Source organism: Solanum pennellii, chromosome 8, assembly GCF_001406875.1.
Source record: "Solanum pennellii chromosome 8, SPENNV200".
NCBI classification, from domain to species: Eukaryota; Viridiplantae; Streptophyta; class Magnoliopsida; order Solanales; family Solanaceae; genus Solanum; species Solanum pennellii.
The window spans coordinates 62,027,134-62,052,564 of record NC_028644.1 but is presented as its reverse complement, the minus strand read 5'-3'; the positions used below and the strand labels follow the sequence as shown (position 1 = coordinate 62,052,564).

Sequence of the window (25,431 nt, the reverse complement as noted above, 5' to 3'; positions counted from 1 at the left end):
CCTACCAGCCCCCCACCCACCCCCAACTCCCAAAAAAATTAATTTCATTCATAAATTAAACACACGAGAAATATTTTCTACTCACAAACCAAACATGAGAAAATAAGTCCAAAATCTACTTGTTTTACAGGAAAACATTTTCTAAAAAAACATTTTCCATGGAAAACATTTTCCTTCGTACCAAACAAACCCCTAATCAAAGAGAGTATTCCATCAATTTCATTTTATATAAGATATTTAAGTGGACATAAAATTTAAGAAAATTTTTTAATTATTAGTATTACTCATATGAAAGAGACTACTTTCTCTGTTTCTTTTTATTTGATTTTCTTACTTCCTTTTTCAAAATTTTGTTTTGTTAATATGACGCACTCTTTAAGAAATTATTTATATGCTAGAAAAATATTAGTTTAATGTAGTATTATTTGTAGTTATTTAATATAAGGATAATACTAAAAGAGGATTATAAATAATCTACTAAAACAAACTAGTAAAAGAAAAATCTATTAAGAATATTATCTACTATATTAGGAGTAATATTTATCTTTTCCCAAGTTTACCCATAAGAATTGTAGAAGGTACTTAAAAAATTGTTACAATCATTTAGTATTAGGTAAAGAAATTATGAAGGAAACAATAATACCTTCTAAGACTTCTTAAAATTTACTCTTTTTTGGATGAAATTATAAAGATTAGAGAACCATTTTTTTAAAAATGGAGTAAGTACGTATTAGAACTTTGTGATAAAGATTTTTTAACTATAATAGTGTCATTAAGAGATATATATATTAAATGTAAAAGACAACCACAAATTGTTTACAAGGTCTATAAGTATCATTAGATGTTGTAGTATATATGCATACATATACTTCTTCATTTTTAATTAGAATTTCCAAATTTAAACTTTTAAGTATAAAGTCATCTTTTTCAAGGGCTCTACTTCTATCACAAATTTAAATTAATTAGATTCCAAAAATATTAAACATCAAATAAAAAATCATGCTCCATGTCGTAACCGTCCCACATAAGTTTCTTTTTCGTGGGTGTATTTAAACACTCATTATTTTAACGGGAAAATGCCTAAAATATCCTCGAAATACTAAAAATGGTACAAAATTACTCTTTATTCACCTATTGGCTCTAAAATACCCTTTCGACCCACCTATTGGCTTCAAAATACCTTTGTCATCCACCTTTGGGTTCAAAATTGATCACTTATTTAACGGTTTTAAATTATTTAAATATTTTTTAAAATTTAAACTTCAAAAAATGAATATTTAAACAGTTTAATTTTAAAATAGTTAAATAAGTAGTTAATTTTGAACCCAATGGTGGATGACAAGGACATTTTGGAGCCAATAGGTGGATGAGAAGGGTATTTTGGAGTCAATAGATGGATGAGAAGGGCATTTTAAAGCCAATAGGTGGATGAATGGTAATTTTATACTATTTTTAATACTTCAAGAGTATTTTAAGCTCTTTTCTGTTATTTTAATTAGGTGAGATCAATATGGAAGGACGAATCATGCAAGATATTCTGTTTTACTCGAAACTTTTTTGTTGTCTAATAAAGTTGAGGAAGAAAAGTATAGTTTGTCTTTGGAATTATTACATGCTTTCTGGTCTCAATTTGTATGATATTTTTCATTTTTTGAGAGTTAAGTAGATTAAATTTGTCTAAAAATATGTGATTTAAATTTTGAAATTTATAGAAATGAAATTTATATTTGTTTATAAACTATATAAAAAATATTACAAATCACAATAATTGACCATTCAAAATATCTAAAAGATGTATAAAAAAATTATAATAAAAAAAAATATAAAAAAATTTCAAATAAATTAAGACTGAAGTGTCTTTTAATCTTTAGCTTGGTTACGAATGTTTTGTCTTCACTTTAGTACTTGTCTTACAATTTTTTGTATGTTTTTATTGGGAAAAAAGTTGCTACTTTTGGTCGTGAATTCGTCGGGATAGGATTTGGTTGATCATTGAATGTTAGGCTAAGCCCTTATTCTTGAACCAACAACAAATTCAACATTGTTTTTAATGGGATCTAACTACTTGTTTTTCGTATAGAATTAAATAATTAAAGGAAAAAGAAATTTGACTAAAAAATTTGATTAAAGTGATTATTATTTTATGTTATTATATTTTTAAAAATATTTTACCTTTTAACTTTAATATTTTTAACTAAAAAAAAATTATTTTAAAGTAAAAAACACTATAAATTTTTTAATTTTCTGATCGTTTAGCAAATTATTCTTTTTATTTTTCAAAATCGAACGGATGTCGACTTAAAAATTGTCATGGAACAAAGTAAGGTTGTTGGTTGAGGCCTTACAGGGAAATATGCTTGCAAATTAGATCCTTAGAGTTTTACCTAAAGTTTAATTGGTCCCCTTCCTTTTAATTTTATTCTATATTATAAATATCGTCGATTTTTTGTATTCATATATGATCATCAATATAATCTCACTGGCTTATATTTCATCCCTTCCATTTACTTTTATGTCAAACTATAGTGACAAATCTTGGTACCCAATGTTAGAGACAGAGTTAAGTGAAGTTAATAAATTCGGATAACCTTAATGATTTTGCTGTAATATTTGTACTAGAAATTAAATAAACATAAATCTATATTAATATTTTTATGGGAATGAAGGGATTGTGAAAATGTTTTCTATACAAAAGTTATAAATTCGAGATGTAATATATTTTTAAAATTTAAAATCCTCAAACTAATAATTTTCGAAGCTTACCTAATTTAATACTAATAAGTAATAAGAAGCTAAAGATGGCAGTAGCTAGAGCCTAGATGGTGGCTGCTTTTCTCCGAAATAAAATGTTATCAATCTTTTAATAACGGGAAAAGGGCGAAAAATGTTTGTAAACTATGTAAAAGGAATAAAAATGTCACCTGTTTATAATTTGGCTAAAAAAATATCTTTGCAGTCAAAATTTTAATCCATAAATACCCCTATAATTATAAAATAGCTCAAAAACACCTTTAATCTTAAAATATATTATTTTTTTTCTTTTTAAAAACATCTTCTTCCTAATTAAAATATTATAAATGAAGACTATTCTTGTTTTCTTTCGTTTTAAAATCACTTTAATAAATAAAAATGTAGGAAATATTTTTTTCTTCTTAATCTCATTTTGTCAATTAAAATAGAATAATTTCATGTACCCTTTCAATAAATAATATATGTCATATATCTAAGATTATTCATTATAGTATATCTATCATTAATTTATATTTATATAATGAAAAAAAATATCAATGATAAAATAAAAAATATTTTTATTTTTTATTTTTTTCTGAATTAAAGTAAGATAAAATTTGCTAATATTTTTTAAAAACATTAATTAAAAAAATGTGTCAAAAAGAAAATAATACTATATTTATTTAGAAAATACATTTTTTGACCCATTAAATAACAATAAGGGTATTTTTGGACCAAAGTATTGATGACAAGGCATTTTCGGACCAAAGTATTGATGACAAGAGCATTCTTGGACCAAATTACAATCGGAAGACATTTTTGTTCCTTTCACATAGTTTAAGAGCATTTTTAAACCAAACATTGACGGTAAGAGCATATAAACGGAGGACATTTCTATTCCTTTCACATAGTTTAGGACATTTTAAACCCCTTTCCCTTTTGATAAATATTAAAGGGACGTTTGTCCAAATGCACTTGTATTTTCAATTGGACAATCCATAAAAAGAACAAGTATTTAAATGTTTATGTATTTAACTTTGTTCAACATTCAAATACAATTATATGTTTGTGATCAAGAGAAGAAAATATATTCATGTATTTGATCACCTAGTAAATGCATACACTCTTAGATTGTAATTAGTTTTTAAAAAATTGGATACATTGTACAAAAAATATCATTATCGCTACTCGCTACTGTACTTGTTCAAGCGTGAAGGTATTTCATATAAATTTGTTTAGTTAAATTGATTTATTGTAATTGTGAATTTGTTTGTTTCGATTTCAAATACGCGAATTCCACGACAAACATAATTGTATCCCTAAGATTGCTCATTACAATTGTCTTAATATATCAATACAATGGACAATCTAGAAAAAATGACAATGGACTATACTACAAAATAATTATCCAAATGTATATGTATTTCACTCTATAAAAATAGATGCGATATATACGTATACATTCAAATCTATGTGATGTATTTATGTATCCAAATGCACTTGTATTTCCAAATCTATGTAATGTATTATATATCCAAATGCACCTATTTTCAATTGGATAATTCATAAAAAAACAACAAGTATTCAAACGTTTATGTATTCCACTCTATTCAACATTCAAATACAACTATATGCGTATAATCAAGAGAAGAAAATGTATTCACGTATTACCTCATTTGTATCAAAGTTAATTTTAACATAATTAAATTGTATATTTAAATGTTGGTGAAATTAACTTCTTCAGAACCCTGTGAAAATTGAGTAAACATATAGATGTATACAAATATAAACTTCATATAAACGAGAAAAAAAATACAATAAAAAAATACAATGAATCACAAAAATTGTTCCTACAATCATAAAAAGGATCATGAATCAGAAGGGAAATTGGAGCAAAATAATAAAAAGAGATATTGATACATGTATACTGAAAGGAAAAAATATTGAATAGGAAAAGTATGGGAAACTTAGCACCATAAAACGAGCATATGACATTTATTAGGTGTGTAGTAGTATCTTTCCTATTTAATAATTTTTTCGAATACATACATTTTTTTTATAAAAAATCTGTATATTTATATAGCCTAAAAACAATAAACTATAGCTATATACATTAAATATAAATTAATGTATACTATAAAATCAAACTCACATCCTCGAAATTACTGTTCAAATTTTTCATATATTTGCCATATATGTATGACTAAGGTACAAATTTGGATTGGATCCAAAAAAAAATATTAAATGGATTTGTTATATTTGATGTATTTTTGATAAATCAATAATTATGTTTTGTTCTTTATGATATATGAAATTTCTATTCAAATTTAAATTTGAAATTTCTACTCAATTTTACATGTATTTCAATCATGTTAACTTAAGTGTGATAATACACGAAAATATTCAACTATATAAATGAATGGAAGTTTAATTACTTTTACATGCGCCTAAATAAAAAATGTTCAAAAGTTTACTAAACATCAACTTCAGCTTCACAAAATCATACTTTCTAACGCGAATATTTGATATTATCAAATTCATGTGGGCTAGGCATGGGCTTTATTGGATTGGACATCACGTGAGCTAATTTGGACCTCCACAAACCTGATCCAAGAAAGAGAACTTCTCCAAAAACATAAAGAGGAATTGACACGGCTAGACAAGTGTTATATACAATTGGCAATATATAGTTCAATATTAATTAGCAATTAATAAATAGATAAAAAATTAGCATATATTAGCCTAAAAGTAACTTATCGATATTTTAAATTTATCTTTAAATAATAAAAGATTTTTAATATCATTTTTCTTCTAACTTCCAATCATTACTCCTTAAAACTAGCAAAAGATTATTTAAAATTGTCTTTCCTTTCAAATTATTACGTATTTTTTGAAATAATAATAATAAAAAAATTTCATCTCTCTTCTAACTTCAAACTATTTCTCCTTAAAACTAGCAAAAGATTATTGAAAACTCTCTTCTTTCAAATTATTTTGTATTTTTTAAAAAAAATAAAATTAATACCATCTCTATTCTATCTTCAACCATTTCCACTGAAAACTAGCAAAATATAGTTTAGAATTATATCTTTTTCTTAAAATTAACAAATAATATTTTGTTCGTGATTATTCTTCTTTCAAAGGTATTCCTATGAGTTCATTACCTGTCAACTATTTTGCCTTTGAATTCAATTCATATTCACTTAACAAATTTGTATACATGTGTTTGCATTAGTATTCATTAAATCAATATTCATATAATAGATTGACATACATTTGTATTGAATACATTTGTTCGTATTCATAATAAACTGGTATACATTTATATTTATATGTAGTAATATCTTTCAAATTTTATATAGGTATACATTTATATATCGGATACATTCGTTCATATTCATTTATATACTGATATACATTTATTTGCATTAATATCTTTCTAATTTTAAATTTATATTGTATACATTTGTTTGTATTTATAATAAATTGGTATACATTTGTTCATATTCATAATAAATTGGTATACATTTATTTGCATTAATATTTTTCAAATTTACATAAGTATACGTTTGTATTGGATACATTCGTCCATATTCATTTATAAATTGGCATACATTTGTTTGCATTAGTATCTTTATAATTTTACATATGTATACAGTTGTTTGCATTACTATTTTGAAATGCAATCAAAAAAATTCGTTAATAATTGTTATGTGTTCGTTTGTATTCATTAACAAACTTAGATACATTTGTTGGAGATAAAATAAATATTCAATCAACAAAATCTATATTTTTAAAAATTGTCATAAATATATTAATTAATTATTTATCAGAAATTGAGAAAATCTCAATTCAAGAAATCACGATATATTAAAAATTTTGGAGAAGGAAAACGTTGCAAAAAATACAAATACAATAATTTATAAAAAGCAAGATAAAGAATGTATAAAATCTCAATTAGCAAGATAAAGAATGTATAAAATCTCAATTTTTAAAAAAATAACCCAGACAATCAATATAAATAAAATTAGTAGGATTTGAATTACTTACTGTGAAGAGTTACTGTTATGATTGATCTTTAATAAAAATAATTTAAAGAAAAAGATAGAAATCCTAAACTTGAAAGATGGAGAAAAAAAAAAGGAAAGAAGAATTAAAGAATACGTAAAAAAAAATTTGTTGACAAATTATAAGGAGAGAGAAAAAAGGAACAATAAAAACATGCTAGGAAATAGAGTGAGTAAATCCGGAAAAAAAATTATTTTTTTTAAAAAACGAATGTGGATATTTAATGCCAAATAAATATCTAAAAAACTCTTTTTTTGCTAAAAAATTTTAAGTGGGCTATTTATTACCAATAAAGTCTATAGGTTGTCTTATTGTGTCAATTACGTAACTTTCACGCATTTTCAAAAGTATTGTTGGTGTAAGATTTAGATCTTTGGATACATAGAGTTAAATTAGGTGTAATGTATTTCAGATACACTATATTCAAACATGATTTGTATGTATATGAGATACACTGACTCTCTCATTCGTCTTTCTCTTGTCTCTCACATCTCTCCTCTATTTCTCACCTCTCTCTCTCTCTCTCTCTCTCTCTCTCTCGTGCCTCTCTCATATGTATTTGTATTCAAAATGTATGTATCCAGTGTGATTCACATGTATTTGGATACGCTCACCCTTTCACTCACCTCTCTTCTATCTTGCTCGTTGCTCTCCTCTATCAATCACCGATCTCTCCCATCTCTCTCTATATATATATATGTGTGTGTGTGTTTATTTGTGTGTGTGTGAGATTTAAAATCTAGCATAATGATATAATATATAATTGTTTCAAACTATAAAGAAGATTACTAAATATGATAGAATTGATCGTATAAATAAATTACTTTTACAAAATTTTATATCGAAGTTTTCACATTCAATTTGATGGCTGGAAAAATCATCCATAGGCTTTCTACGATCTCTTAGAGGTCTTGGACTCTTGGTTAACATGTAAGTTAGTGGAATTTACAATGATGAACTTTTGCCCGCGTGAAATAATAAGGTCTTATACCTTCTCCTATCTATTTCTATTTTACTCTTTATTTTTTATATTGAGAGATTAAAATAGCAAATGAGTATTTTAATCTATCTCTATTTCAATTTTTGAATATTTTATTATTATTTTCTAATTAACATATCATTTTATATATAATAATATTAATTAAATATCTAATATTAATACTTTTTTTAAATGTAATATAATATTTTTAACATATATTATTTAATATAAACTATTTCATCCCAAATTAACAGTACTTAAATTTTTTCTAATTTTTGTTGATAATATTATTTAATTTTATTATTAATTTTTACTATAAACAATAAACAAAAATTCAAATGATAAGATGAAAAATTTAATTTAAAAATACAACGCATAATATGATAATTAAATAAAAGATAACAATACAATACATAACATAATAATTTAAAATGCAAGATAACATACAATACATAACATAATAATTAATTCGCGATGAAACAATAATCACGCCGGAAAGATATTGAACGTGTATTTAGAGTCTTGCAATCACCTTTTGCAATTTTTGCAGGACCGTGACACTTTTAGAGCAAGGAAGAACTACATGATGTAATGATTACATGCATCATACTGCACAACATGATAATTGAAGATCAACGTGATCTTAATGCACCAATTTAAGATGTAGTAGAGGCTCCAACTCCAACGACAGATATGGTGGTAGATGACATTCTCCGGGTTGAACAACTTCTAGCTAGACAAAAAAAATAAGGACAAAATGTTCATTTTGAACTATGTATTGCATTAATATAGCATTTATGGGAGCAATGTAATAATTTTAAAAATTGAGTGATTATGTAATGTTTATGTAATTGTATTTCTTTTTTATTTGAATTTGTCCATTAATTTGTATATTATATAATATTTTCTTATAATTTTTATTGAGGTTCCAACTCTAACGACAGAAATGGTGGTAGATGAAAATCTCCGGGTTAAACAACTTCTAGCTAGACATAAAAAATAATGACAAAATGCTCATTTTGAACTCCGTAATGAATTAATAGAGCATTTACGTGAGCAATGTAATAATTTTAAAAATTGAATGTTTATATAATTGTATTTCACTTTTATTTGAATTTTTATATTATATAATACTTTCTTACAATTTATGTATTTTTACCATATATATTTTTGTGCTTGTCCGCGTTTTCCCAACATTAGAAGCATTGGTAGATTCAGGAATCATAGCAAGTGGTTTAATATTTTCAAGGATTGGAGTGAAAAAAATAACTGTAGGTTTTGTTATTATCGGTTTGATTTGTTTGCTTGTTTTTTTTTCTTTAAATTTGAAAGTAATAAATTTGTTGAGAAAATAGACATCTCGAGAGAAAAAAATACATATATACTACATGAAAGTTATTGTAAATTCAATTAAGCAATACGAGAATTATTATTACATGAACAAAGTGATTCAGTCAACATAAGCGTTACTATGTGATCTAAGGGAAGGTAGGTGTAGATGAAGTAATGAATTATTGATGGATTCGGTTTTAGGATTTTAATAGTTGGGTTACTAAAATTAAAATACTGGGATTGAGTAAATAGTAAAGTTAAAAACTTAAGTTATTTAAAATTTAACAAAATATTAATATTTTATTTATAAGTAATATATAAATATTTTCATCAATTATGGGGTTGAAATCCCACACTTTGAACCAATCAATTTTAGAACAAAGTTCGAAATCGTAGAAAAAAGATACGAGTAAATAGCTTTATGAATGAACGAATTGGATTGACTTGAAAAATAAAAAAATTCATAAAAATTATACGTTTTGTCACCTCTTTATGAAAAATCGTTGAGTTGTTATTCTTTCATGTTAACAGCTGACTTGAGACTGCATATCAATTAATAGGGGTTAACTATTTTTTAAGAGTCATGCATAATCTATAAGGAACTAGAAAAATGAACAGATAGAGTATATTAATTACAATACCTACACAATTTGTATCAGAATCAAACACCTAAAAATTGAGTTTATCAAAAGATTATCGCAAACCCGTCTTTATTTGAATCAGGGTGTCATTTAAGATCAAAACTTATCCCTGTACCAAAATCTACATAAACATCTACCCAAGTAACATAATTTACCTTACCAACACGAATTGTGACTAATAATATTGCTAAACGCAATTCAAATTTACTGATTCAGAAGCTAAGAAATAAAAAATCTTACATAATTACTCTATTTTAAATATTTAAAACATCAAATAGACAAGAAGAACCGTAAAGTTTAAGTATTGACTTAATAAAATTAAATTAAAAAAATCTTACGTGAGGGCCAAGTACCCATTTTATTAAAAAAAAGAAACAACCTAATAAAATTAAATGAAAATTCGTTTCTTAACAACTATTTAAGATCAATAATTGATCATTTCTCTACCTCAACAGACCCTTTTGTCTTTGGAGATGGAATCGAACTCCCAATTCCTCACTAATCAACAAATTGAAAAAAATTTTGAAGCAGCAGCAAGATTTATTCACCAGCAAAACGAAGTTCGAGCTCCAATTATTGAAAAAATAGCAGAAAAGAAGGTAAATGGAACTGCTCCCGTAACTGCACGATTTTATGATATATGATATATGATCTAGACGATAAATAGACTCCGATAATTATTTTATATTCCTAGACATAATTATATCTCTATTTTTTTTTCTTTTAAAACATTTTTGTTTAAATATATGTGACATGCTGAAGAAATTCATGTAATTGTTATAAATATTTTATTTTGTCTAAATATTCTCTTTCTTAATATATATACAGTCAGATAAATATTTTGTACTTAAAAGATTGAAGCAGCTATTGCCAGACGAATATATAATATGGCCACAGAGGAAAAAGTATGGCTATAAAACACAATATATTTGGGATACAAAAATCACTTCTGATGAAGAAGTAGAAAAGGAGCTTGATGAACCTTTATCTGTAAGTTGTTTATTTATTCTTCTTTTTCCCCCCCATTTTCTTGTTAGATTCAAATTAAATCAAGACTAATTGTATTATGATTTTATCAAATTAAATTTTAGTAATTATTAATTATTCCTTTTTTATTTACAGATTAAGACTTTGTATTACAAAACACAACATGGGAGTAAAACTTTGGCTGATGAAAAGAGGATTTTTAGGGAAATGAGAAGCGCAAAGGAAATTGTATGTCCTAAAGACACAAAAATGAATCAAAATCAGGTAATTAATTAACAACAGTTGGTCGGATTTGCTATTAATTTCATAATTTGGTTTTATTAACACTCAAATAATTAGACTCTTTGTTCATTTGGATATCAGTACTTCCATAAATGAGTGACTTTTTTAAATTCATATTCATATTACAATTGAAATTTGAATAGAGACAACTTATAATATGTACTAATTTTTTCCGTTTTAATATATGTGATTGTATTTAATTGAGTATGAAGTTTTACTTTGTGAGATTAATGTATTTAATTGAGCATAAATTTTAAGAATAAATAAAACTTTTGAAATGTAGTGTGATCTAAAAAACAAGCTATGGATCATATTTGTGTGATTATAATTATCTTGGTAAGTGTAAAATGATTTTTTTTAAAATTTAATTGTTACTCCCCCATTTTTAAATTTGTTATGTTTCGCTTTTCGAGTCTAACTACATAAATTTTTACTGATATTTTAAAATGCATTTATTCACAATATATTTTATGAGGGAAATTATAACTTAATTATAGAACTTTTATGACAATATATTTTATGTAGTGTGATCTAAAACAAGCTATGGATCATGTTTGTGTGATTATAATTATCTTGGTAAGTGTAAAATGATTTTTTAAAAAATTTAATTGTTACTCCCTCATTTTTAAATTTGTTATGTTTCGCTTTTCGAGTCAAACTACATAAATTTTTACTGATATTTTAAGATGCATTTATTCACAATATATTTTATGAGGGAAATTATAACTTAATTATAGAACTTTTATGACACGAACAATATATTTAGGTTAATCCCACGAATGAATTTGAAAAGGATAATATAAACACACCTTGTGAAGGTAAAGAAATTCTTTTTGCAACTTATTTAATTTTTATTTTGATATGTTTAATTTATATAATATGATTTAATTAGCTTCATATATCAATCAAATTGGCTCTTAAAAAGTAAAATATAATATTTATTCTGAGATATAAAAAATGTTTTATTCTTTTTTATATTGATTAAAAAAAATGAAATTACATAAATTAGAACAAACGGTGGAGAAGTAACTTATTGAAGTACTCCAATTTAAATGCATTTTATATGAATTGTTTTATGATTCATTTTTGGAAATAAATTAACAGCTAAAACTCTGATTTACAGGTGACATTTGCTGAAATACAAAATATGAGAAGTGAAAAGAGAATTTTCAATCTCAATGTGAAGAATCTCAAGAGAAAATTGGAATCTATTAAAAATGACATTAAATCTTTGCAAAATAGTTTAGATGCCATAAATCAAAAGAAAGGGAAAATATATGCTGCCATTCTTCAGCTTAAAAGGCAAAACTATACTTCTTAATTAACAAAATATTTTTATGCTATGTAGTTCATTTTTATCTGTGTGTCATTTTTTTTAATGAATATTTGGTTATTGTAATGTTCGATATTGTTATTTTAAATATTTTGTGCCCTTTAATTATACCTTATAATAAAATTAAAAATTTTATCCACGTGAAATTAAGAAGGTATACTTTTATATTTGTTAAATTATATTCTTCAACGACCTAGAATTTTTCCATAATCATATGAATAATGTAAAATAAAATAAAATAGCGTAACCATTAGTTGATTCAGTCTAAAGTTTTATTTTTTGTTTTTAAACATATTAGAAAAAAAAATTCGGGTAAAAAAGTAAAATAAAAATGATTCAGTTGATTTAGTCTAAAGTTTTATTTTTTGTTTTTAAACATATTAGAAAAAAGAACTCGAGTAAAAAAGTAAAATAAAAATGAATTCAGTTGATTTTTGAATATATTTGAAAAATAAATGAAAGTTTGAGAGTAAAAAAATGTTTTTTACGACTCTTCGATATTTTGATTGAAAAAAGAGATTGTGATGTATATATTTTTTTTAAATGAAAAAATATTTGAATTTAGTTAATCACATTCTTATATGAGGTAAATATAATATAGTAATTTCGAGATAATTTGAATATTTTGGATATCCGACGAAGGGGCAGGTCCGGTTCGTGTTCGGATCCGGGTTCGATAAATTATGATCCGAGGGAAGTTAACAGTGCTTCGTCCTGTTGTTTATATAAAATAAAACTTTCCGTCTGATTCAAAAGTAACAATGGCCATCACCGGAAGACCCGCCGATAATGGAAAATCAACGGAACAAAGGGTATGGTTTTTTTTGTTTTTTGGGAACACCCTGATATTGATTTGTATATTTATAACCCTCGTATTCGGGCCAGTTTTCGCGCACCAAAAAACCTAATGTTTCTTTTTCTATATTCCTTCTTGCATTACAAGTACCTCTAATTAATGTTGTAGGTTCCTTTTGCATATATTTTTCTTGTGTGTACTACTTTTGTTGAAATCAAGGTCATGGTAAAGGGTTGTTCTGTTACAGTAACCTTTTCCGGTGAAGCATTAGGAGCACACTTGATGTAGATTTGAGCTATTTAGGTATTCGAATCACTTGAGGTAGATTTGAGCAATTTAGGTATTCGAATTACAGATACAACAAAGGAAAAACTAAGAAGAGAATAGAGAGCCATAGATTCTCGTTCATATGGTATAAATGGAGTCTTCCAGCATTACATATACTCAGCCAATGCATCTATAAAACGCGACTCTCCGTGGGATTAGATGTGCTAATTGTGTACTTACTATAACTTCTACTTTAACATAAGGGACTAAAGAGTAAAGCCGGAGTGGTGGTAACTAACTCATAACAACCCTCACTGTACCATCACGCAAGCTGAATGTACTAATCCCATCTGCAGTTCATAATCATGTGCTTGCTGGGCACATCAATAAGACCCCCTCAAGGATGAAATACAGGAAATCGAACCTTCATGGTGTTAACATCCTGAATGGGCGAATAAGCCTCAACTTTATTTCTCTTTTTTGAATCATCTTATAATCCAATACATTAACAGGTTGAGGACAATAGGGACTGGCCATGCTCACCACTGTTGGATGAGTGATTCTTAGGAATAGCATGGCAAGGCTTGAGTAAAGAGACATGAATTGTGGGATGAATAAGCAAGTCAGGGGGCAGAGACAATTTGTAAGCAACAGCTCCCACCTTCTGAATGATCATGTAAGAGCCATAATACTCTATTGAGAGCTTGCTAAAGTGTTGAGTGGAATAGTGACCTGCCTGTGAGGTTGTATTTTATAAGGAAAACCCAGTCACCTTCCTTGAATTATCTGTCAGACCTCTCTTTTTATTAAATTGAGGCTGCATTCTCTGCTGAGCTCTGGTGAGATGTAACTTCAGTGGCTGAAGCTTGAACTCCCTAGTGATCAAACTTCTGTCCTCCTCAGGTAACTCTGAATCTCCAGCCATATAAGGCAAATGTAATCGTGGTGGTTGACCATAGAGTGCCTTAAAATTTCCAAACATCTATTCACAACCTCAGTCTGTCCATCAGACTGAGGATGGTAGGCAATGAAAGTGTTCTAATCCACTCCTTGAATAGCAAACAACTCTTGCCACAACTTGCTTGTGAATATGAGATCCCTGTCACTGACTATATCTTCAGGCATCCCATGCAACTTGAAGATATTCTCCTAAATAGGACAACTAACTCAACAACTGAATAAGGATGGGAAATTGCCAAAAACTGAGCTTATTTAGTTAGTCTATCAAGTATGACCCAATCGCAGATTTTTCTTTGAACTTGGGCAAATCTTCAATAAAATCCATACTAATACTTCCCCAAGCCAGAGCAGGTATATTCAAAAGCTGCAAAGAGACCAGGACAGGCTACTGAATCAGCCTTGCTTTTCTGACACAGAACACCCTTTTGACATAAACCTCAGCTTCCTCCCGACGGAACAATGCAATCACTCTTCTATAAATATGATCCATCCTAGAACTGACCTCCCATAAGTGAATCATGCCACAACTGATTATATGAACTGCTCGTTATTTCTAATATAATGAACATCAAGCCGTTAGTATTATATATCATTCATTAAGAATTTGGGAAACAGAGGTTCATTGCCCGGTACTTCACTACCTTGAAATCAAACAATATATTATCCGATATAGGGTTAATTTCCTATCTTCTTCACTTTCAGAGAGCTAATCAAGTAGTAATTTCTATATTCAGTACGAGTATATTGGATGCTTCTGTTCTTTCATTGGAAAGCGCACACTATTCCATTTTACAAGCTTTTCTGTAAATAGTGAATTCATCTGTTGAAATTTGTGATGTCCGTATGAAATCAAGGCCTTTCTTCATATTATACATCAGAAACTTGTATATTTTTCAGGAAAGTTTGCTTTATATTCTGTGAACCATAAGTCTGCATATTGAAATTCATTTGCACAAATTCTGCTTTAGGATATGGTGAACCCATCTATGCGTGTTGTTACACCAGTCACTAATAGTCGACAGGAATTACAGGAATTCTGCAGTAGCCCAACATCTGTTCAGATGTACCATATGCTTAATCAGTTTGATTTCTGTTTGAGTATGCCTCTTGGAATGAACTGTCCTCCATAGTCATTACAACATACTCTATCAGGTAGCTCATAGGCAGAAACCAGGAATAATGTTGATACTTTGGATTGGTACTTTGGTAATCAATGACAGAGCCATATAGACGACGGTCAGTTGAACATCCTTTGTCAGAGAGTCTGTAAAAATTTATGTATATAGAGGTTAAAAATTACTTCCATACAATATTTATTAAAATCTTGAACATCTTTTGTGTAATTCCGGGCTTCGTCATCATTGCTTGTTGCTAGTTGGGAGCTGAGACTTGCATATCTGATTAGAATGGCGTTATAAGGTCCTAATAAAGAAAGGAAACATATGTTCTGTTTATTAGAAATAGGTTCTCGATTAAAAATCTTTTTCTTTCTGATAGTTATAGTGAAATGTAATCAAGTTAGAACGCGTTCCCACTTCCCTCAACTCTTTTATTGGAACAATGTCTTTTTTCCTTTTTAGGTAGTAGGAGAGTCGGAAGTCAAAAGTAATTTGGTTGCAGAAGGACGGCTTGTGAAGAACTTAAATGGTAGTCTCATATCTTATCCTTGTTGAATTGTTTACTATTTGACATCATTTGCACATTGATCTGTAAGAATTAACTTCCATTTCAAACTATTTCTTTGTGAGTCAGCTTGTAGGGCCAAATTTCAGGATATTTATCAGAGAAAACGTGTAGCTGCTGCTGGAAATCTTTCTGGTATTGATGATTCTGAGGTATTGACAATGTCCGATGCAATTGAACTCAATGTCTGTGTTTGTTATGTGATTGTAGACATTGTGTAATCACAATTTTTAACTTTTGATGTGGCGAAGGTTGTTGGATATCTCAATAACAAGAAGGAGATTCATTACAAGAAGATCATATGGGAAAAAATGAATAAAGAGTTTGCTAAGGTATTGCCTTCTTCCATCTACTCTTCTACATAATAGTTTTAACTATAGAGAATTTTATCTGAAGTAATTGACACTTCTCTTAAAGAGCAATTCTCTTAAAGAGCAAATGCCTTTCTGCTTGTTCTTGTTCGTTTTATAAGATTGACAATAGAGTATCTTCTGTATTTCTTGTGGCGTCCTGACGTATCAGTTCATCCATATGCATTTTACTTGTTATCTTGTTTCCTGGTGGTTGTCTTACGCCCACTTGTTTGATTAGACCTGTTCATATGTTAGATTCCTCTGTTAATGTCGAAGAATTTATATCCCTAGTGAAGTCTGGAAGTTTAAGAAATCGAATGCCTCTAAAGCCTTTTTTAGCAAGCTGTAGATAATAATATATATTAATTGCTGCTGATTTCTCTCTCCCTCTCCCTATCCGAGTGGAAGATAGTTGAAAAGTGCTTTAGTAGCCTAAACTTACGTTGCTGACAGTTTATTCGTATGCAGTGATGCCCTGTTTTGGTCCATTACTTCACTCTCTCCTCTCCATTTTTCATTAGATAAATAGAAGTACCTTAGTCTCTGTCTTGTTAAATGTACGACTCCTCTATTGATCTACTAATGACCCATCTATTTGAAATTGTAACTGTTCAACTTGCTTCTTTCTCAGGGTAATGATAAACTACATGCGAAGAAAAGAAAACGGGAAATTGGACATAAAAAGGATGTCCATGCTAAAAAATCTGCTAAAACAACGGAAAAAGTTGAGAACAAGGTGCGCATATACCAGCTAAACATCGTTTTTGCTCATTCTTTATATTTTAGATGGTAGAATGTGCTGGTTATAATGAAATATAATTCAAATGTTTGCAGAGAACAAGTTCAAAAATAAATTACAATGCTTTGCAGAAGCTGACTGATGAATTGGTACACCTTTCTACTGCTCCCTCCTTGTGATTTAGCTATGGATGTCCAGCGATGTGTGCTTAATGCACCTATTTTTTGTCATAGGATCTGTAGAACAGTCCCATAGAGGAAAAAATAAAAGGGGCTAATTTCATTTCAGCCATTTGACATTGCTCTTTGAATTGTGTTGCAGAAGCAAGTTCCTGTAGAGGCAGAGCTAGGAGGACTGGAACCTAAGGCCTGTGCAAATGGCGATTCAGCTGAAAACCTGAAGATTGGATTCCATGAGTTTGAACAGGAGAACAAATATGGTGAATATGATGACTCGTTTAGAGAAAATGATGATAGTTCATATTATGGATATGGAACTGGATACCATAGCAATAGTGAAGATTTTGACGCGAATTATTGAATTGTAAAATTTATAGAATATCTCTTTTTGTTATTTTTACTGAAAGCTGTAGGATGCAAAGAAACAATAGAGTAGAAGGGTTAAACAATTGAATGAGCCTTTTAGTTTCTGGGGTTAGAAATGCAGCAAGGACTTACATTTTACCCTACTCTTGAGGTGAAAACCAAAAATTGCTCCTCTCCACTTTGTGCAAGTGCTTTGTTATGTTGTTGTACAGTGTAAAATAACTAGTGAAGTAATAGTTTTCCCTCGTAAAAATCCAGAAATACTGATAGTTTGAAGCCTAATTACCAACATAGCGATAGTTACCAAATGTAGCGAGAGTTTCTGAAATTCGCTCTATATGAGTGATATAATGATGTAACAATTCACTCTTTATACAGTGATACAATAACAGATACAAAGGAAATTGATGCATCAATGAAAAAGAGGTGAAGTTCAAACTTCAAAATCTCTCCTAGAGACGCATCAAAGTAGTAAAATGAACTCGAGAAAAAGGAATAATTAAGGAACTCCTATAGAGACTCATCAAAGTAGTAGTAAAATGAACTAATGAAAAAGGAAAGAGAATAAGTATTAAAAGAACAGTGATTCGCCGGAAGCATCATACTGAATTGAAATAACTCAAAATCATCCAGGTTATACAGAATAAGCAATGAGCTACTCTAGAATTTCAGCCATCTCTTTTCCTTTTCCTTGCTATGAACTGCATTTGATGCAGATGCATGAGCAGCTTCAGCAGTGGCTATAGCTTTACGTGTTTCATTTAGCTTCCTCATAGCAGCGTCATAAACCGGCTTCTCGTTCCTGTTTCGCTGCACCATTTCTTCCAGTTTCTGAGCCTGTATCTTCAACCCTTTTATCTCATCATCATATGCAACCAGAGCCCTCCTGTCTTCTTTCTTCTCTCCCCCTTTTGCCTTACTTGGCCGCCTATTTCATGAGCTGTTGTTCATGGTTTCTTCATGCACTGCAAGCTGAGTATTGATAAGACTAAACACATCTGGTCTTGATTTCTCTGCTTCTTTTGCAGCCCGAGCAGCTGCTGCAAATTTCTTCTCACGTTTCCTCTTACCACCCCTACTTCTTTTCTTATGCTCTTTGTCTTCATGCTCAGCTTTCTGGTTTTTAATGGCATGGTCAAGAGATTGTTTAGGTGGAAGAACTTTCACAGGAATAGGATTCACCATTCCCTGTCCAGATGAGCCTAACCCCATTCCTTCACGGTAACCCATGTTTGCCATCATCTTGGAAGCTATGCCACGTGTGTGATTTTCCCACTTGGCAAAAAGTGTTGTTTCGTTCTGGACACCACACTGCAGGGCTGTGCTTCCCACAAATCCTAACCCTTCTGGACTATCATCTTCATAGTCACTAGAATCAGATTCTTCTGAACCCGAGTAACTCTCTTCTTCATCACTCACCTCTGCATGTTCAGACAGTTCAATATTTTCAGCTCCAAGCATAGTAGAACTTCCATCATCACAGAAAACAATGTGACCCAAATTAAGCTTTTCATCCCAAGACCCAAGTTCAGCTTTTTTCCAAAGTCCAGCTTTGCTATCTGAGCGAGCCCAGATGCAGGAACCTGCAAGTGATGAATCCCATTTAATAGGGATATACTTCTTTAACGAGGATATTGGAATGTCAATACCTGAAATAACATAAAATTAGACATCAATAGAGTGTTAAGAGGCTCAACTAACTACAAAAAACAACATACATTATCACACACTGATTATCCAGCAGTAAATCAGCAGTTCAATGTTTATAATTAGCCATCTAAAAAAAAAAAGCAAATAGACCAATCGAATCCAGTATATTTTCCACATTCATAGGAGTGCACTTATGTTTCCGCTATACAAATATGTTTATTTGGGAAAGTCTAATAATATTCATCCTTGTTCCTTTTTTGGCATTATTCATTACCAGAGTATTAGCCCCCAATTAGCATTAGCAGACTACAGTCATCAATGCTTAAAAACTGCAAACTGTTCAACCCGTTGCATTACAATGCAGATCATTTGAATGTAGCAAGGTTTACAAGACACAATTTATCAGTCAAAACTTCTGCACCAGTACAGACGACTTGACAATTATTTCTCTTTTCAAGGGAAAGATCTTTAGCTTACACAGTTAACTACTTTTATTTCAAATGGAACAAATATAAATTTTTATTTGACTAGATAATAGGGAAAGCAAAGTCTGATTTCTCTCATATTTTCTCCATCAGGGATAGACACAAAGAAAGATGTGAATGTCAAACCAATTCTAAGATCTCAGTCCAGATTCTGTTCATTCCAACATACCATGTGATAAGCGGCAACTACTACCAAATCGACATCGCTGCTGTAGAAAGAACTGGCACATCTGCACTAGCGTGATCTATCATTAGCAGTGATAAGACTAGAATCTAAGCACTCTGACTTGGAAAAATACAAGAAGATTCAAGAAGCAAGGACTGCATAATCTGAGAAACGAGATATCAAAACTACTTCACTGTTTCTCAAGCAGAAAGGGAGGTGTGCTAAGATTTACCTATGAACACAAAACATACCAAAGATCAACATGAGACAAGAGTGCGTCAAATTTGTAGAGCGGAAGTAAGCTGCTAGGACCAGCACAGCAGTTGTTGCCCGAACTATGTGGGTATATGACAGACAGTGCAGAACAATTTTTTTAATTAGACTGATTAATAAAAACCAAACTAGCATTAGGTTCCACAATTTTTGGTACTATGGTAGATGGAAAATATGCTTACGAAAAGTGAAAAGCTAAAATTAATCTTTTGTTCCGATAAATGAACTGCACCAAAAATGAAGATTGTCATCAGTTCATCAATCTATCCACGTGTTTTCTGAACACTCAGTTTCAGTACCTTTAGTGTATCATTGATTTCTGTGCCACAGTCCAACTTGTATTCCTCAGAAGACGAGCAAAAGACCTTATGAATGACTCTGTCCTTTCAACAATTTTCATATCTATCCTTGAATAATGGCATTCTGGAAGAAAATATTATTCCTTTGAAAAACTTTTTTTAATAGAAGGGCGACATAGTGAAAAGTGAAGTTGATGTTAGTTTGATGTCTTCAGAGAATAATTTGCTGGTCATAAATATACCTCAGGTGCCACCAAAACAAAAGCAACAACATCCAGATGACAAAGATGAATTGTTTAGTTTTGTTTCATTTTTGGTGTAAACAGGTGTATATGGAAGATCTAGAATCAGTTATGGATGTGTTAAGATCTTTGTAATTTTTTGTTTAAAGGGTTGACGATCTTCTGGATACTCTACCTCAATTGTAATTAGGAAACCTGTAACTTGTTGCAGGTTTCTGATTTTTGGAAATAGAATACAAGTTGTTACTTTCTCAAAAAAATAAAATAAAAATAGGGAGGATGCTGCATCTCATCAAATCTGTAAATATTCATCAACGTTCCCTTGCTCTGTATTCTGAATTATCTAAGTTCCTATACCTCATCTTCATCATTTTAAACCTTTTTTTTTCTTTTTTAAAATTGCACTATTTAAAACTTTTTTAGTTTTTTTTTTTTAATCCAGTTGGGTGAGAGGTTACTCACTGGTATGAGGTTTGTGGCATCCAATCTACTTGCACAAGGTTTGATCCCCATGCAGAATGTTACAAGCAAAAGCCAAAAAGAGAGAAAACCCCCGACCTACACCATATTGATATGGTTACATTTTGAAGATAATGGTACCCTTATTAAGGTGTTGCCATTGGTAATGAGAAAAAACTTGCTATGGCCAAGATATTCAATGGTTACTTTGTATAGAGACATGCAAAAGAGAACAGAGGGTACTCACCACCATGTTTTCAGACGTTGGAGTGCGGAAACAAACTTTTGCAAAATGAGAACCCTCCAACCCAACGATTAGACCATTATACCACCTTCCATCATTATTGCGAAATCTACATTTTGATCCAACAGCATACTCTTCATCCACTAGCGGTTCTTCTTCATTCTCTGTTGGATCAAGAGGCTCCACCTCAACATCAGCAGGTTGCTCCTTGAAACCATGTAAAGAAGCATCAACCTCTAGCAACAACCTTGCACGTTTTAGGTGAAGAAGGCCTTCCTCGGAGTCTTTTATAGACTGAACAAGCTCTTCATGAACCTGTTTCCATAACGATAGCAATTTTCAATTACCTCCTTTCACTTGAACACAGAAAAGTACAAACCTCTTTGTTCGCCCGGAACGTTTGATTTCACAATTAGATAAGTCATTTTTCCTATTAAATTGAATGATGATTGTCTTGCATACAGTGTTATCAAAGATTCATTTATCTAATCCTTAAGCTCAAAACACTATAAATTTTCCACCTTTTATAACTAAAGCCCATAGGTTAATTCCACTATGGAGCACTTTTTAGAGCCTTTTGCCTTCAACAACACTACCATAAACTGAAAAATACATAGTTGCTGCGCCATTACACACAAGAACCATATCTCCAATTAAAACTTCCTTCTTCGTTTAAGGATTCAACACAATTTCATAAAAGGAGGTTATAAAATGAACAAAAAAAAGGAAAAAAAAAAGGGGGAGAAAACCCTAGGTTGCGGGAACATACCGAGAGGAGTTCGGGATCGGAAGGATCAGAGGATATTGCTTCAGTGAGAGAATGGAGAGCGTCTTTCTGCTCATCCAATTGGATTTCCAACTGCTCTTCCAGTGCTCTATCTTCCTCGTTCGCCATTTCGCCGGAATACAGCTACCTCCTCCACGGCGAGGCCGTTTGATTATCAGTAACGACTACGGAAAATAATTGACCGTAAAACGAAATTAAATAAAAATGTTTCTAGTAACATCTGTGCTTTGTTGCAACCATAATCACAATTATTTTTTAAAAAAAGAAAAATTAAAAACATACAATAATTATTTAACAACTTTCTATAATATTTATATTTAAGTAATTTAATAATTTTGATGCAATAAAATAACTTTTTTGTGATCATTTATGAAATTAACCGTCAAATAGAATATTTTGATTTTTGTGTTTTAAAACTATTTTAATTATTAATTTTGTAATTAAATGTAGAAAATTTGAGGAGTAAAGATACGCCTAAAAGGTAGAGGTCAAGAAATTAGATAACAAAATATGTCATAATTTTATTTTAATGAGGACAAAAAGCTTGATCGGAAGATGTTGAGGTAAAAACTTAGTAGGAAGGTAAACATATTTTTCTCATTCTCATGTAATTAGTAATTCATTCTTGTTTTTATGTATCTTTAGATTGCTATTTGTTATTCTTTAGCCTTATTATTTATTTTTTTGTTGTTATTTCTGCTTGTTATTTTTTCTTTTGATTGTTCGTTCAGTAAAAAAATCATTAAAAATTAATTTTTTACTTTCTTAAAATATGAATAAATAAGATATATGTATACCCTATTCTCTCATGTTGTATCTATGAAATTACACTGCTAAAAAAAGAACCTTTTTACACTTCATGTTATATCTTGTAATTATATTCCAATCAACATTTGATACTTTTACTCATCATTATGATTTGTGAAAGCAAAATATATCTCAACACAAATTTTCTTTATTATTAAAAGCCAGAAGAGAGAAGAAGGAAATCAAAGAGGGGAAGGAAATCAAAGAGGGGAAGGGTTATAGAGTTCAAAAGTAATCCTTTCTTTTTTAAAAAAATGTTTTTCGCTTGACTCTTATATTAAAAATATATATTTCATTTTATTTGTCCATTTTAATAAATTGATAAAGTTTTTTTTTTCATACTATTCGTAGAATAAATTAATGGAAAAAAAGACAAATATATTTTCAAACTATCGTAAATGATATGCTGAGACCTGTTCGCACTTTATAAGACTAAAGAGGGACACATGACACAATCTGTACTAGTGGTTTATCGAACACAAATAAGTCATGTAGCAACGAAATTTTAACATTCTTAAATGTGTGATCACTGCAACAATTTCAAATTATGTATAAACATTTGATTCATCACCATCAAACGAAAAGTTTTTGTTCCCGTATCTTTTCCTTACAATTGAAGATGGTAAAATGACTTCATATCCAAAGAGAAAAGAAATTGCACATGACGATTGATCTTTTTGGACATTTTTTCTGGTGGGAGATCGTTCAAACCGTTTTATATGAAAGAACAGCACAAATGGGAGCTTTTTGATGGACATTTGTTTCAATGCTCTTGCTATTCCTGACAATTTTCACAGTACATTTTCTGATCGCATCCCAAATTTTAATCCTATAATAAAACCCCTCCAAAAAATCCACAAAAACCACCCACATTTCTCTTGCATACACAAATTTATACAAAAAACCCATAACCAACATACATAAAATGAATCATCGAACCAATAATCAAAGAAATTCACACACAAAAAAAATAATACCCATTACTCCAATTATTTTTCTACAGTAAAAAAAATACAAATAATAAACAGAGACACACTCACAAGTCTGGAAGAATGAAAAATCGAGTTTATAAACAGCGACAGTTGATTATTCGAGATATTAGAAAATTCTCGTCGTTTTTTGGCACTCCAGCATTCAATTTTTGTGCTTCTCAATTGATGAATTTGCAGTCATTGCTCGTCTCTTCGCCACCACACTCAAAACTAACGAACGCCTATTCTGGGTCGCCCTCACTTCCTAATTCAAATGTAAAAAGATCAAAAAATTAAAGACTTATCAACAATTTTTCAAGAAAATAAGCAGAAGAAGAAAGTCGTTACGATAGGAACGGACAAGGATTGGGCCCACTAAAACCCTGTTTGAATTAAAACGTAACGGTTTCAAAGAAATAGAATTTGTCCTATACGAACTTTTGACACTTCACCATTTTTTTATTTCAAAAATGAAATTGTATGTTTTTTTATCATCAATATTTTTATTTTTAGAGTTAATTTTCATCAATTGCATATTAAAATTACTTTTATTTTATGATATTTCAGTTGAGAGAAAAGAAATTTTTCGTCTTTGACGCCGTATTTTTTTTGAGAAAATAGAAATAATTGAATGATATTTTTATTCTAATTAAAACACAAATAATTTTTATAGACAATTCTAAAAGTATAAGTGAGCATCCATACAAATAACTTTTTAATTTGAAAAATAAAACTTACTTTCTCATACAGAAGTAATTATTCATTAGTCTCAATATGTATGATACACTACAATGTCAAACACGAAATAGCTAAACTTGGATACAAAATCAAAGAGATTGACGAATTCTTGAGTCACGGAGAAAGATTTCATCATTCTTGACATTTGGGAGATAATAATGCATCAAAATTCTTCCACATTCGAAAAAAAAATTAAAAAATTCATGTTCATCACACATTTTGAAAACATATTCAATGACCAAATTAATTTTTAGCTATTAAGGAGTTCACGTTACATATTACTCTATGAATATAACTATTTATCAATTAAACAACATTTTTAACGTCCTCTTTCATCCGCCAAAACACAACTTTGTAAATTCTTATAAAAACTCACTCAAAAATCAAATTTAGCTTACTGATTAAGACGGTGATGGCGTAAAAAAATTTCATGCTCCTAATATCCGAATCCAATTATCAGGCAGACCATTGGGATTGCATTTTCAATAATTCTTCATATTGATTTTACATTTCTTCATATGATGACATCTCGTCCCCTCCATAAGAAAAAAAGATTGATAACTTTCCCTACCATAATAACTTTTTGACATTTACCAAGAATCAAGTTACATGTTA

At 29.6% G+C, this 25,431-nt stretch overlaps 3 protein-coding genes across 5 annotated transcripts; 2 read left to right on the top strand and 1 right to left on the bottom strand.

Annotated features, from left to right (window-relative positions):
- The first annotated feature begins 10,174 nt into the window (after positions 1 to 10,174).
- On the top strand, positions 10,175 to 12,493 carry LOC107028146. The gene is made up of 4 exons (XM_015229195.2): positions 10,175 to 10,349; positions 10,579 to 10,740; positions 10,873 to 11,001; positions 12,143 to 12,493. The coding sequence occupies exons 1-4, from the start codon at positions 10,224 to 10,226 to the stop codon at positions 12,338 to 12,340; spliced, it is 615 nt and encodes a 204-aa protein (XP_015084681.1). The 5' UTR covers positions 10,175 to 10,223; the 3' UTR covers positions 12,341 to 12,493.
- A 442-nt stretch (positions 12,494 to 12,935) lies between these two features.
- On the top strand, positions 12,936 to 17,873 carry LOC107027258. Its single transcript, XM_015228441.2, has 7 exons — positions 12,936 to 13,164; positions 15,956 to 16,022; positions 16,128 to 16,210; positions 16,310 to 16,390; positions 17,043 to 17,147; positions 17,246 to 17,299; positions 17,472 to 17,873. The coding sequence occupies exons 1-7, from the start codon at positions 13,114 to 13,116 to the stop codon at positions 17,688 to 17,690; spliced, it is 660 nt and encodes a 219-aa protein (XP_015083927.1). The 5' UTR covers positions 12,936 to 13,113; the 3' UTR covers positions 17,691 to 17,873.
- Positions 17,874 to 18,051: 178 nt separating this feature from the next.
- LOC107026704 (zinc finger CCCH domain-containing protein 22) lies at positions 18,052 to 22,496 on the bottom strand. 3 transcript variants are annotated; one of them, XM_027919129.1, is made up of 5 exons: positions 22,283 to 22,496; positions 21,517 to 21,828; positions 21,273 to 21,368; positions 20,000 to 20,060; positions 18,052 to 19,278 (listed from the first exon to the last, which is right to left on the bottom strand). In XM_027919129.1, the coding sequence occupies exons 1-5, from the start codon at positions 22,406 to 22,408 to the stop codon at positions 18,629 to 18,631; spliced, it is 1,245 nt and encodes a 414-aa protein (XP_027774930.1). In that variant the 5' UTR covers positions 22,409 to 22,496; the 3' UTR covers positions 18,052 to 18,628. The 3 variants fall into 3 exon arrangements, with proteins under 3 accessions (XP_027774930.1, XP_015083263.1, XP_027774932.1); XM_015227777.2 differs by having other exon boundaries at positions 18,052 to 19,344; positions 22,283 to 22,495; XM_027919131.1 differs by lacking the exon at positions 21,273 to 21,368 and having other exon boundaries at positions 18,225 to 19,278; positions 22,283 to 22,495.
- Between the last annotated feature and the right edge of the window lie 2,935 nt (positions 22,497 to 25,431).

Excerpts from the sequence above, each read along its gene's own strand:
- LOC107028146 (XM_015229195.2), top strand. The coding sequence starts at position 10,224 with ATGGAATCGAACTCCCAATTCCTCACTAATCAACAAATTGAAAAAAAT. Across the intron at positions 10,350-10,578 it reads AAAAAATAGCAGAAAAGAAG|TCAGATAAATATTTTGTACT; the intron begins GTAAATGGAACT and ends ATATATATACAG. Across the intron at positions 11,002-12,142 it reads CAAAAATGAATCAAAATCAG|GTGACATTTGCTGAAATACA; the intron begins GTAATTAATTAA and ends TCTGATTTACAG.
- LOC107027258 (XM_015228441.2), top strand. The coding sequence starts at position 13,114 with ATGGCCATCACCGGAAGACCCGCCGATAATGGAAAATCAACGGAACAA. Across the intron at positions 16,211-16,309 it reads CTGGTATTGATGATTCTGAG|GTTGTTGGATATCTCAATAA; the intron begins GTATTGACAATG and ends GATGTGGCGAAG. Across the intron at positions 17,300-17,471 it reads AGAAGCTGACTGATGAATTG|AAGCAAGTTCCTGTAGAGGC; the intron begins GTACACCTTTCT and ends ATTGTGTTGCAG.
- LOC107026704 (XM_015227777.2), bottom strand. The coding sequence starts at position 22,408 with ATGGCGAACGAGGAAGATAGAGCACTGGAAGAGCAGTTGGAAATCCAA. Across the intron at positions 21,369-21,516 it reads CAACGTCTGAAAACATGGTG|GTCGGGGGTTTTCTCTCTTT; the intron begins GTGAGTACCCTC and ends AATATGGTGTAG. Across the intron at positions 19,345-19,999 it reads TAGTTGCCGCTTATCACATG|GTATTGACATTCCAATATCC; the intron begins GTATGTTGGAAT and ends ATGTTATTTCAG.